Source organism: Equus quagga, chromosome 9 (assembly GCF_021613505.1).
Source record: "Equus quagga isolate Etosha38 chromosome 9, UCLA_HA_Equagga_1.0, whole genome shotgun sequence".
Lineage (NCBI taxonomy): Eukaryota > Metazoa > Chordata > Mammalia > Perissodactyla > Equidae > Equus > Equus quagga.
Window position 1 is genome coordinate 67,288,248 of NC_060275.1, and position 13,647 is coordinate 67,301,894.

General features: G+C 52.9%; 2 protein-coding genes across 3 annotated transcripts in view; one reads left to right on the plus strand and one right to left on the minus strand.

The window, feature by feature from the left end:
• Nucleotides 1–181, minus strand: part of SUGP2 (SURP and G-patch domain containing 2) — a 37,693-nt gene extending 37,512 nt beyond the window's left edge. The window contains exon 1 of the mRNA XM_046671449.1: nucleotides 91–181. The gene's annotated coding sequence lies outside the window, so the exon portion shown is untranslated. The remainder of the gene's footprint in view (nucleotides 1–90) is intronic.
• Nucleotides 127–13,647, plus strand: ARMC6 (armadillo repeat containing 6). Of its 2 annotated transcripts, none has more exons than XM_046671453.1 (8): nucleotides 127–265; nucleotides 5,934–6,103; nucleotides 7,224–7,306; nucleotides 7,802–8,375; nucleotides 10,031–10,176; nucleotides 11,288–11,470; nucleotides 11,619–11,756; nucleotides 12,890–13,647. In XM_046671453.1, exons 2-8 carry the CDS (start codon nucleotides 5,983–5,985, stop codon nucleotides 13,100–13,102), a joined length of 1,458 nt encoding a protein of 485 aa, XP_046527409.1. In that variant the 5' UTR covers nucleotides 127–265; nucleotides 5,934–5,982; the 3' UTR covers nucleotides 13,103–13,647. The 2 variants fall into 2 exon arrangements, with proteins under 2 accessions (XP_046527409.1, XP_046527410.1); XM_046671454.1 differs by having other exon boundaries at nucleotides 11,288–11,419.

Consider the following 13,647-nt stretch of genomic DNA (forward strand, 5'->3'; position numbering starts at 1 on the left):
TTCCCTGCGGCGGCGGCACCAACCGTGAGCGTCCCGGAAAAGGTGGCAGAGACGCCGCCGCCGCCCACCTGTTGGACCTCTTGGCTTTACCTGCGCTCGCGGTCACCTTTGGTCACCCTAGGAGCTGTTCGCCCTGCTGTGGGAAGGCCGAGGCAAGGTGGAGCCAGCGCGTCTGCGCGGGTACGGCAGCCGGAAGGGACCAGAGGCGGTGCCGCCGGTGACAGCCACGAGCCCCACCCTTTCCCCACGTGGCCGCGGAGACCGGGTGAGAAGTGGCGGCTGCTGAGCCTCCTCACGCGCGGGGCAGGGAGTGGGCGCCGCGGGGGCGGGCTGGTGACTGTGGCGCCGCCCTCGGGGACTTCGTTTTAGGGAGGGAAATACTCTTACAGAAGCCGCTGGGAAACAAAATCGCCCACTTCCTGGCCTCCGCTTTCTTTTCATTCATTTACTCATTCAGTCATAGCCTATGTCATGAGTGCCTGCTGTGTGTCCGGCCCCATCCTAGGCAGTGGGGGAAGGTGGTGAACAAAACAGATTGGGCTCCAGCTCTCATGGAGGTTACATTTCGTTGGTGAGGAGACTGACCATTCCCAGGCACTCTTTCTCATGAGCTCCAGGTCTGTACTTTCATCCCACCACCCTCAAATAGATAAATGCACCGTGTGGCTCCAAGTAGAGGTAATATGTAAATAATAAAAGAGAGTGATGCGATAGGAGAGTGGGGGTTGCTCTAACCAGAGTGGTTATAAAGAATGTGCCTTGGATAGCTGGGAAGGATGAGAAAGAGGTGGGGAAGCACAGGTGAGAAGGTCTAGGTAGGGAAAGTGCTGGTTTGGAGACTGGGTTTTGTCCTTGAGAGAGTTGGAAAGCCGCTGCAGGATTTTGGGCAGGTGAGTGACTTGGCCTCTGTGCTTTCAAGTCTCCCTTAGGCTGCTGTGTGGAAAATAGAGGCGCAGGGTGTGGCAGGGAGGAAGCAAGTGACGCCACCCATCCAGGAGGATGGTGCCTGAGCCAGGGAGGATGTGGCAGATGGAAGATGATGAAGAGTCATTCAGCGTCCGTGGCATGTCAGGGCACTGTTTTCCTGATGAGCAGAACCCTGGCTTAGAGAGGGAAACTGGTTGTCAGTTGGGGGCCTTGCTAACTCCCTTCCCCCAGGACACGTTGGATGCATCTCAGGACTGGTAGTGCTGTCTCTCCCCTCTCCTGGCCTGGGCTGTTCCCCATGTGGCTCCCAGATGCCCATTTCCAGGCACTGTCTTTCTCATGAGCTCCAGGTCTGTATTTTCATCCCCACCACCCTCAGCCTTGTGCTGCACCTAGGGGACCCTGGAGACTTGCCTTAGGGGTGGTCCCAGAGCCAGACACTGACCTCTCCAGCTCAGGGAGCTCAGGACTAGGCAGAGGGAGGTTCATGGGGGTGGGGGAGCCAAGGCCAGAGAGCACAGGTTCTGCCTGAGTGACCAGGGAGGGTTCCCAGGGGGAAGTGGCCTGGAATGGCTAACGGAAGCTCCACAGAGGGTCCAGGTGGAGGGAAAGTGTTAATGAGGCAGGATAGTGTGATGGCTAGACCTCTTACTGCCTATGTGACCTCTTTCAGGTTCTTCCCCTCTCTGACCTTCAGATTCTTCATCTGTAAAATAGGTGTAATGACATTCCCCTTTAAGACTGTGCCTCTGTGACAAAGTGGCCACTCACCCTTGGCCCACTCCGGTCTGGAGCATGGCTAGAGAGGTGGAAGCAATGTCTAGTGGCAGAGCCAGGAGCAGAGTCCCTCCAGCAGCCCCCAGCTGGGAAGCTCCTGCCCTTTGAGCTGGCCAGGAACACCCTTCACACACACACCAGCCTAGGTGCCCCACTGAGAAACTCTTCATCTTATAAACAAAATCCTTACTCTTTTCCTTCACGTTTGACCTTGGAAATCCTTAGTAACCCCTAAACTGGCTCCTGGTTCTTCTGGGGCAGAAAGGAGTGGGGACAATCTGCAAGGGAGTGGGGTGGGGTGTTTGATGCCCTGATGCTTCCCCCAATAAACTGGCTGGATTCCCTCTTAAACAACAAAGGAAAGGAGCTTTTACTCTGTGCCAAAGGCTATGTAGCAATTAACCAGCCCAATTTTCACTGCAGGCCTGAGGTAGATTCTGTATTGATCCCTGTGTCACACATGAGGGAACTGACTAATGTGAGGTTAAGTGGAGGGCCTGGGATTTGAGTCACCCTCCTGGCCCTGGAGCCTGTTCCCCACGCCACCACCCCCTGAGTATCTGCACAAACACCAGTGGAATATTCACCTCCTGTGCCACCTCCGCAAAGAGACCTGTACACTATAGTGGCCTGTTTCCCAAATTGCACATGGATTTTTGCCACATTCCCCTACTGCTGCCCTAGTACCCCTTTGTCCCCCGAATACCCTTTCTATGACGTGTGATTCTAGAATGGACCTGGGACCAGAGAAAAACAAATTGTTTTAAAAGATGATATTAGGACTATCAAGAAAGTCGATCAGGGACTCTATATTAGAAAATAGTATTGTATCAGTGTTCGATTCCCTGTGTTAAATTTCAGTTGTGCTGTGAATGTGTAAGAGAGTGTCCTTTTCTTGGGAGAGTCATGCTGATGTCTTTATGAGGAAAGGGATGTGATGCCTGGAACATAATCTCAAATGGCTTACGTTTCACACACTTGTAGGTACACACACACTCGCCTAGAGAGATTAACTGGCAAAATGTTAACAGTTGATGAAGCTCGGAGAAGGACATACAGTGTTCTTGTACTGTTCTTGCAACTTTACTATAAGTTTAAAAAGTGATGTATTTTAAGTGGAAACTTGATGCAATTCCAAAATGGAAGTGTAGTGTTACTACAATAGACAAGGTAGACATAGTAAAACAAGTAAAATGAAAAAAGTTGTTAACCTCTGCTAGTCTCTGGACCAGAGGCCTGTTCCCCCTTTGTTAAAAAGAGAGGGTGGCACATATTCGGTGTTAACGAACCGCTTGCACCCTGGAGACCTTCTTGTTGAGATCACTGACTGTTTTTGCTGAGCGTTTTGTCCGTGATCTGCCCCATCAGTGCAGAGGAGAAGGCACTTCCCCAGCTCAGCAGGTCCTCTAACTGCTGATTCTGTCCCTTGGCCTCAAGACTGCCTGTGCTGGGTTTCATTTGTTTTTTTGTTTTTAAACAGAAAAGTACTTTTTTTTTTTAATCTATAATTTACGTATTCTAGTATTCACCCGTTTAAAGTGTGCAATTTAGTGATTTTAAGTATATTTATAAAGCTGTGCAATCATCACCAGTGTCTAATTCCAGAACATTTCAATAACTCCAAAAGGAAACCCCGTCCCCATGAGCAGTCACTCCCTTTCTCCCTCCCTCACCCCTGACAACCGCTAACCTCCCTTCTGTCTGTATGGATTTCCCTGTTCTAGACATTTCCTGTAAATGGGATCACACACTATGTGGCCTTTTGTGTCAGCTTCTTTCACTCAGCGTGATGTTTTTCAGGTTCATCTACGTTGTAGCACGTGTCAGAACTTCATTCCTGTTTATAGCTGAATAATATTCCATTGTGTGGGTGGACCACATTTTGTTTATCCTTCATCTGTTTTATTTTTTTAAAGATTGGCACCTGAGCTAACAACTGTTGCCAATCTCCTTTTTTTTCCCCTGCTTTTTTCTCCCCAAATCCCCCCAGTACATAATTGTATATTTTACTTGTGAGTCCTTCTAGTTGTGGCTATCCTTCATCTGTTGATGGACACCCCTGCTTTCTTTTTCTTTGTGATTTATTTGTTGAAAACCCTAGGTTTTTGTCCTGTAGTTGAAGTTCCCTTCCCAGTCGAGATTTTGCAGGTCACATCCCCGTGGTGTTGGTTGACTTGTTCTCTGTCTTCAATTTCCTGTAAAGTAGTCGTTAGCTCTAGAACCTTGCTGTCCAATATGGTAGCCACGCATCACATGTGGCTATTTACATTAAAATGAATTAAAATTAAATAAAAGTACACATTCAGTTCCTCAGTTGCACTAGCCACATTTCAACTGCTCAATCCCATATGGGGCTGGCAGCTGCCCCATTGGGCAGCACAGATACAGAACATTTTTTCATCACAGAAGGTTCCATTGGATGTGTGGTCAGATTTGGGTTTGAGTTTTCAGCAAGATGACTTCACAGGTGCATTTCATTCTTGTCAGGAGGCAGGTGGTGCTGGGTTTCTCTTTTGATGACGTGAAATCACGCAGTGGACGCAGGTACTGTCCACTTGTCAGGTTCCCTGTCAGTTTTGCGCTTCGTGTTTTTGCAGCTGTGGCCGTGATTATCTAGACCTGGTCTGTCTTGGTCAATTAGCTGGAATTGATCTACAAAGCAGAACTTTCTGTCATTCTGTCTTTACAATCTTGTGCCCACTTGTACGAGGGAGGCAGGATAAATGCTGGGTTCTTTATTTGCCAGTTTTCAGAAGAATAAGCTGGGTTTATAGATTTTGATTTTGATATCTATTGGTTTTTGGGTTTTTTTAATGCTCACTTGTTCCATCTTTAGCTAGCGGGCACCCCTTAGGGTTTGCTCCTCAGTCTTTTGACTTGACCCCGATGGACTTTAGAAGCTTCCTTGCATACTGCTCTCACAAGATGCTCCAGCCCCTCTGGCCTGTTTCCTGCCTGGTCCTGGAGTCAGCCATTTCTCCGGGAGCCCTGACTCTTCACAGGAAATGGTATTTACAGACCACAGTTGGTGTTTGGGGTGCTCATTGCTGCTATGGTATCATTTCCTCCAGGCATTTTCAGTTGATATAACTAGAAAATTGGTTTTTTTGTTTGCTTAAGATGAAATACAGCATGAGTTCGTATTGGTATTTTCGGTTCAAATTTAGGAGTCCTGAGTTTTTACTTCCTTGATTTTTCTTTTGTAAGAATCTTTTTTCTTTTATACTGGTTCCTAATGACAAACATTATTACTTATTTGCTGCATCTGTCTTAGTTTCAGAATAACATTGCTTACTATTTCCAATAACAGGATTACTGAAAACTGTTGAAGATTTTCTTTTGCAGTTCATTCTGTCCTTGGGGCGTACCCCACTAAGAATGTATGGTCACATCACTGTGTTTGAAGACCACATGAAGTGACCCTATCCATGCGGATGCACTGCTGGATTCATGGGTTTCATTCTGCTCTTGAACCTTAGCGATTGCTTTTATTTTTATTTTGGTTTCCATTGGTTTATTTCTTTTCCTAACTGCGTAAAGAATTTACATGGGTTCCAAATTCAAACCTGTAAAACAAGGTATATTGAGAGAAAATAATCCAGCTTCTAATCCTGTCCTCACCACCCTTTTCCCTACCTCCCCTTATAGGTAACCATTTCTATTAATCTTAACTTAGATGTCTTTTTTATTTACTTATTATTATTACTAATTTTTATTTTAGAAGTTTTATAGCAGTATACTATTATAACATAATATTGTTTTGTTATATAACCATACATAAAATACATAACCACGTAATAAAATAACACGATTATAATATTATATATTATAGTATGTAGTATATATAAAACATACTATACTATATATAATATTATAAACATATGTAACTTTATTATGTGGTTATGTATTTTGTATGTAATTATGTTTTAATATATAATATTAAGATATCCTTTTATCCATATTTTATTTATTTTTCTCACTATAAGGACATACATTATATTAGCATTTCTCCTTTCTTAGATAAAGTGTGGTAAACTTCCTGCCCTCTTCTGCACCTTTAGAAGCTCTGTGGTTGTTGGGATATCACCCTGGCCTGTGATCCAGGTTGTAAGAATTTTTCCAGGGTGGTTGTGGGCTCTGGCCCCTGGTAGATGCTCCCAAAATGGTGGCCAGGCCCCCATCTGCCCTCTCATCCTCAGTGAAGCTTTCTTCTCACCTTAACTTCTCAGCTCTAGAGCGGCTGCTGGGCAGCTGCGGCCCCACGTAGAAGGGCGGGAGATGGCCTCCAAGCGCATCACCCAGGAGACCTTCGATGCGGCTGTTCTTGAGAACATTGAGGAGTTCGAGATGGGATCGGAGGAGGCAGTGAAAGAGGCCGTGGAGCAGTTTGAATCCCAAGGTAGGGTGGTGTGGCTTTGGTCCCAGCGCTGGTTCGGGTCTTTGCCTGACAGTCACTTCTGGTCCACCACTCTTAACATGAGAATGATGTCCTGCTGGGGCCCCATCTAGCCTGGCGTGGGAGCCTGGGCCCTGTACCCTCTCCATGCTCTGCCACAGGCAGGCTGGCCACCTGCTCCCACCTCGCTGGCACCCACCCTCTACTTGCCTAGACCTCACCTAGACATCTGCAGGGCTGGATCCTTTGAGGTGGGTCTCATTTTAATTATCACTTCCTTTTCCTGACCACCTCCCGAGAAACAGGGCTCCCTGCCTCACCCACAGCCCTGCTCGAGCTCGTGGTGGCAGAAGGGGGTGTCACTCACCAGCCTGTGGGAACAGGTGACATGCTCAAATCAGGCTGTGGTGGAGAGTGGTTCAGAGGGGCTGTTTGCAGTGGTGTGGCAGGGTTAGGAGACCATGCTGCCATACAGGGACCCCTCCCCCCCAACAGTGAGGGTGAGGGTCACCTGATAGAGGCAGGGAGCTGGGGATGAACACCCTACCCTCCTGCTCTTCCTGCCCCTGCTCTTTTGTCCAGCTCCCATTAGCCAAACCCAGTCAGACACTGGAGGGCAAGGGAGCCCGGGTGTCTGGCTTCAGAGTCAGAGGCCGGCATCCTGGGCACAGAGTGGGGTAGACACGGACAGGGGCTAAGGGGCACCCAGAAGTGTCCTGCACAATGGGGGCTTCCTTTAGGGGTGCCACTGAGGGCAGGGATGCAGCCAGAGTGAGGAGCATTGGGATCCCCAAGGGAAAGGGCCATGAGGTCCCCTCCCCTCTGAGCCCACCAGGCAGAATGTGTCCCTCACTGCAGTGATGGCGTGCAGCCTCACTACTGCTCTGCTCCCATTGACTGGACAGGGCTGAGGAGCAAAGAACCCCCCACACCACACATCCCCTTGTGGACATGGCTGCTAGGTCTGGCCCAGATGATGAGTGGGGCAGGGTGGGGAGCTAGGCAGACCCCCGAGGGCCTCTGGAGTAGTGTGGTCCCAGCTGAAGGGACAGACGGTGTGACTCCGGCAGGCCCATAAGGATGATGGCTGTTGCTTGTTTCCTGACTCCCCCACCCCCCACAGGGGTTGATCTGAGCAACATTGTAAAGATGGCGCCCAGAGTCTCTGCAGGTGGACCCCAGGAGCCCACACACGACATCCTGCAGGTAGGAGGGGGCAGCCCCTGTGGGCAGGGCTGACCTTACACACGTGATCCCACACACATCACCTCGTCATCGTCTGTTAGGGGCATCTTTTCCTTGGTTCCTAGATGGCATTGTGCTAAATTCGTAACAAACAACCCAAAACAACAGCCATTTTATTGTTTCGTACAATTGTGCTGGGTTGACCTAACTCAGCTGGATGGTTCTGGGTCTTACTTGGGGCCTCGCATGCAATGGCAAATAGGGCTGGAACATTTAAGAGTCTGTGCTCGTGTATGGCTCTTTGGCAGGGACACCGAGATGGCTGGGTCTCTCCCTCTCTACGTGGCCTCTGAAGCTCAAAGCTCCGTAAAGCACAGATGTGGAAGCTGCCACAGCTGGACTGAACTTCCACTGCAGGCCTAGATCCCAAAGGAGGGACTCTCACAGGGGTGCAGCACTGCCGCTGTGGCCCTTTTGGGGCTGAGCTGACACTGGCATTTCTCCTGTGTCCCCTAGGCCCTGGACAACCTCCAGGAGTCCGTGGCCCACTCTGGCCCTCAGGAGGTGTCAGCGCACCTTGCCCGCTTTTGTGAGCAGTGCAAGCAGCAGAAGGCCTGCCGCTTCCTGGCAGCCCAGAAGGGGGCCTACCCCATCCTCCTTGCTACCTGGAAGCTGGCCGCAGTGGGTGACCAGGGCCTCCTGCTCCAGGCCCTCAATGCTCTGTCAGCCCTGACCGATGGCCAGCCTGACCTCCTGGATGCCCAAGGCCTGCAGTTGCTTGTGGCCACGCTGGCCCAGAATGCTGATGTGGCTGATCTGACCTGCTCTGGGATCCGCTGCGTGCGCCATGCCTGCCTGAAGCACGAGCAGAATCGGCAGAGCCTGGTGAAGGCTGGCGTGCTGCCCCTGCTGACTGGTGCCATTGTCCGGCACAGCCACTGTGCCGATGTGGTCAAGGAGGCCTGCTGGGCCCTCCGCATCATGACCTTTGATGACGACATCCGTGTGCCCTTTGGCCACGCCCATGACCACGCCAAGATGATTGTGCAGGAGAATGGAGGCTTGAAGGTGCTCATTGAGGCCGCCAAAGGTAGGAGCAAGTGTGGCAAGAGTAAGAGTCAGGGCTTAGGACTGCTTCAGGCGTGGCTGGCTCCAGGCTCCACTTGCCTTGGCTTAGTCCTACCTGCATGGTAGCCCTAGTGAAACAACGTCCTTAGTCCTGGTTGCTCCAGGAGGGTTCCAGGCCAGCACCCATTGGCCAGGACCAGGTCCCATGCCCATCTCTGGAGCTATTGAGGGAGGGGGCTCAGCTCTGTCCAGATACACAGACCAAGAGAGGGGAAGGAAGAGTTTCCAAAGGGAAACGTGAGGGTGCTGTTTCCCAAAGATGAGGGAGTGTTGCCGGCACTCACTGGGGTCAGTCCCTGGTGGAGGTTTACACTTTGGTTCATACTTGGCCCCAAATTCTTGTGCACACTCATGTGCCTGACTCCAGCTGACCATGCTGAGCTGATCACAGGAGGTCACAGCGCTGACAGATGGATCCCAAAGCCCCTGCCCACTATCCACTGCACCCACCAGAAAAGGTATGACTGGGGTCCAGTGCACAGAAGGTGCCAGAAGAATGAGTTCCCCCTCCATGGCCAAGCCTGTGTGTGTGTCTCCAGCCCTGTCTGTCGGAGAGGTGGGTCTGCCTCAGTCTCCCCTCTGTACCTCCAGAGACAGGGAAAACAGGTCCCAACTGTCTGTGCAGTAAGGCTCCTTGTTCTGAGAGGTAGTTTGCATCTTTCTTATTTATTTATGGGAGCCTGTATCAGTCAGGGTTCCACCAGAGAGACAGAATTGGTAGGATGTAAATATGTATGTATATCTGTTTATGTGTGTGTGTATATATTTGTTATATAAAGAGAGAGATTTGTTGCAAGGCATTGGCTCACGTGGTTGTGGGGCTGGTGAGTCTGAAATCTGTGGGGAAGGCAGGGGGCAGCACCACGGTCTACAGGCAAGCTTCTTCCTCCCCAGGGAAACCTCAGTTTCCCTCTTAGGGCCTTCAGCTGATTTGACGAGGCCCACCCAGACCATCGAGGGTCTCCTCCTTCACTTAAAGTCAGCTGGTCGTGGATGTCACCATGTCTAGAGAATATCTCTAGGACATACCCAGATTAGTATTCATGGCGTCACAGGGGGCTGTGGCCTGGCCAGGGGGACACATGAACTGACCATCCCAGAGTTCTGTATAAATTATGGCTATTCGCCCCCCCGACCCTGGGTGGGCCTCAGTGCAGGCCTCTCCCTCATGCCTCTGCTCTTCGTCTTGGGTGTCTCTTTTCACTTTTGCCTGAGACAACTCTATCCATGTGTCCCTCTATAGTTTCTGGGTTTCCTGTTACACTTAGAAAGGTCATTCCCACCCCACGATCATAGAAATAGTCTCGGATGTTTTATTATAGCGCTATTACGGTTCTCTTTTTTTAGTTGAGATCATCAGTTGGTCTGGAATTTATCTGGGACATGGCTGGAGGGAGGGTGCGTACCCGTGTCTTCCCCAGCAGCCAGCAGGGGGCGCCGCAGGCCCAGGCAACCCTGGTGTTCTCTGGGGCTCTCCTGGCACAGGCGGCCACCCCGCCAGGCAGAGGGGCCTACTTCGCGGTGGAGCAGGCTTCCTGCCAGGACCTCTGGCTCTGAGCCAGGCCTGGTTCTCTGCCTGTCCTCACCCCAGCAGTTCCTCTTCCCCCATCTCCGCAGCATTCCCTGACAACCCCAGCGTGCTGAGCGAGCTCTGCAGCACCCTGTCCCGCCTGGCCGTGCGCAACGAGTTCTGCCAGATGGTCGTCGACCTCGGGGGCCTCAGTGTCCTAGTGGCCCTGCTGGCTGACCGCAGCAACCACCAGGTGGGCGTCCAAAGCTATCTTAGGGTGAAGCCCCCTCACCTGGCTTTTGATCTGTTATTTTTCTTGATGCCTGGGGAAGGCTCCAGGCCTCCCAGAGGGCCCTGGCCAGCCAGACAAGCTTGAGTCAGGACATACCAGTTCTGTCTCCTGAGCCCGGCACCAAAGTATGGTTTTCACTTCCTGTTGACCTGCAGGCAGGAACTAAAGTTTGTGGGGAAAACAGACCCACCCACCCTCTCTTACTGTCCTTTAGCACCTTTGTATTTTCTAGCAGGAGTGGGAGGAACAGGAGTGGGTGTTGGGGGGCTGGCCTAGACCACAGCTCAGGTATGTGATGCTTGAGTGAGGCCCACCCCTCGCTGCCTGGGTGTCCCCATCTGTAAAACCTGGCGAAGACCCCTACCTGTCATTCCTTCATCTAACAGTCACTTATCAACTCCCTCTCCATGTGCCCAGGCTAGGGCAGGGATGCCTGGCCTGTGGCAGCTAGGGTGCTACTACCCCCAGTCTTGCTGATGATGTCAGCCAGGCTCCTGTGCAAGTAGCAGAAAGCTGAATTTGAACTGACTTAATCAAGCACTTTGAGGAAACACTTTGCTTGTACTCCTGGTCAGTCGGGGGGTGGGGGCTTGGTTTCTCTCTGTCTCTGTCTCTGTCTCTCTCTCAGCTCTGCCTCTCTGCCCCTCACTGGGGTGGTCAGCAGTTCCAACAGTGTATGATTGACTGTCCTCAACCCAGGTTGGTCAGTGCCCATCTGGGGACTCGACTGGCTGGGAGGTCCGTGCTCTGATTGCTGACCTGAGCCACATGCCCCCTCTGTGTGTGGGGTTGTCAAGGTCGTCCAAATGCCTGGCCTGGGCGCTGGTGGCCTGAACCACAGGGTCCACCTCCCTGAGCCTCCCCTGTCTTCTCTATACAGCAAGTAATAACCCTGCTCTTGCGTGCAGCCTGCGTGCCCCAAGGTGGCCCCACTTGTTGTTCAGACAGTGGGTGAAACAGCCCCCAGACCCTCCCTTGAGACCCCCCCTCCCACAACCCAGCAACTAAACAGTGCCTAGTGCAGTGTGGGAGGGGGGCTGTCAGGGCGTGACCCACACATCACTCCGTGCAGGACCTTGTGAAGCAAGTGCTGAGCGCCCTGCGGGCCATCGCGGGCAATGATGATGTGAAGGATGCCATCGTCCGTGCTGGTGGGACGGAGTCCATCGTGGCTGCCATGACTCAGCACTTGGCCAGCCCCCAGGTACCCATCCCAGGGGGCACACAAGGTGGAGCGGAGGGGCTGGAGTCCCAGGTCAGTATCCATACCTGCACGATCACTTTCCAATTTCTTCAAGCAGGGTCAGGGCTAGGGTGAGGCTAGGGGGTCAGGGCGAGTGAGGGGGCCAGGACCTGTCTGTCCATCTGCCTTGTCTCAGCCATCCCCATGACTGACCCCGCAGGTGTGTGAGCAGAGCTGCGCAGCCCTGTGCGTCCTGGCTCTGCGCAAGCCAGAGAACAGCCGGGTCATCGTGGAGGGCGGCGGGGCCCTGGCTGCACTGGAGGCCATGAAGGCACACCCACAGGAGGCTGGCGTGCAGGTGGGCATGGGGGGATGGCGGGCAGGAGGCTTGTGGGCATGTGGGGGCCAGGACACAGGCCCTCCTTGTCCCTGTCCCCTCATGACGCAAGCCTTGTGGGATCTCTTTCCTCCCCAGCCCATGTGGTTCTGCATTTACTTCCCATCTTCCAAGCTGTGCTCAGGGCTGTCTCCTTTCCTGTTCCTTTGCTCTTCCGGCATTTGATCTTTTCCTTTCCTAACAGTCCCTTTAGACGGATCTGGGAAGGAGGAGGAGGAGACGGGGGAGAGCAGATGATCTGCTTGTGCTTTTGGAAGATTCTCTGCCCCGCCTTGGGCTGCGCCTTTGTGTTCCGTGTGTGGGAGCCACTGCCCACGTACTGCTGGGGAGTCGGCAGAACTGCCCTGTAGACAGGGCCACACGCACCCCACCTGAAGCCCCTGCTCCTGTCTGCAGCCCCCCAGGGCTCTCCCTGCTCCCCTCCTCGCACCCTCCCAGCACAGGGGCCTCCTCCTTGGTCCTTAGACTCACCAGCCTCCATTACCACTGCTCTTGCTGGTCCCTCTGGGATACTGTGCCATGGGCTCGCCCATCACTTTGTCTTCTCCAGACTGCTCTGGCCAGGCAGCCCCTCACCTGCAACTCACATGCGCTCCTGCTGATGGTGGATGCCATGTTGGGATGCTTCGCGGTACCCACCCACACACAGCAGATAGGCAAGGCACAAACGTTGACTGAGTAAGGATGTTAACTGACAGATGGGCCCTGTGCACAACCCTGCTCTTCCCTCTGTCTTGCTGCCCTCCTCGCCTGGGGCCCCTGCCCAGGCTCTTGCCACCGTCAGAGAATCTTGCTCTGAGACTGAGGGTCCCACACCTGAGGGATTGGCCCTACCTGCCAAGCACTTGGCCACCCTCAGGTTCAGTTTTCTTGCCTGGAAGATGGAGGAATTAGCCCTGCCTCTCAGAGCTGCTGAGAGGATGAAGTGTAGAGATGAGCCAGGCTGATGAGTCACAGCATAGGCACCCGCTGAATGTTGGCTGCAGTCGTCATTGTCCCATTGTGTAAAGATGAGGACCCCAAGGTCAGAGTGGACCCTCCTCAGGGTTCCACTTGCCACCTCACAGCTGCTCCTCTTCTGCTCTCCCTTCCAGAAACAGGCCTGCATGCTGATTCGTAACCTGGTGGCCCGCAGCCAGGCCTTCTCACAGCCCCTCCTGGACCTGGGGGCTGAGGCGCTCATCTCGCAGGCCCGTGCCACTCACCGAGACTGTGAGGATGTGGCCAAGGCCGCCCTGCGGGACCTGGGCTGCCATGTCGAGCTCCGAGAGCTGTGGACCGGCCAGAAGGGCAACCTGGCACCATGACCCCAGGCTCAGTCTGGGCTGTGACTCTGGGTGAGCCGTGTGACTCAGGAAGTGAGGGGAGAGCCATGCCTGCTGCTCTGCACTCCAGATTCCTTCCTCAGCAAGAGGTATTTTCTGATGGGCCCCAGGTACAGAATAGGGGGTAAGTGGGGGCATCGGTGAGGCATCTGCACAGCAGAAAGCAGTTCTGGGTCCCGGCCTCCTCTCCTCCTGCTCCCCTCACCAGCTGACAGCGTTGGCATCATTCATCCTGCCTCCCCCAGGTCCTTTCCTGCCAGAAGGGCCTTCTCAGCACTGCTTGGGGGTGAAGGACAGTCTGAAATGTGGGAGCCATCCTGGCCAGTCTCAGAGCAGGACAGGGATCCCACTTCTGTTCCTGCAAGTCCATTCTCACTCCTGCTCCTGTTTTTCTCACCTATAAAATGGCTCACAGATGCCTTGCTTTGCTGGCCAGAGGCCCGAGATTGAGGGTCGTCCATCTCTGGGGGTCCCCAGCCAGCCAGTGGTGCCCAGTAATAAAGGACCAGACTGTTGGTTGAACGACA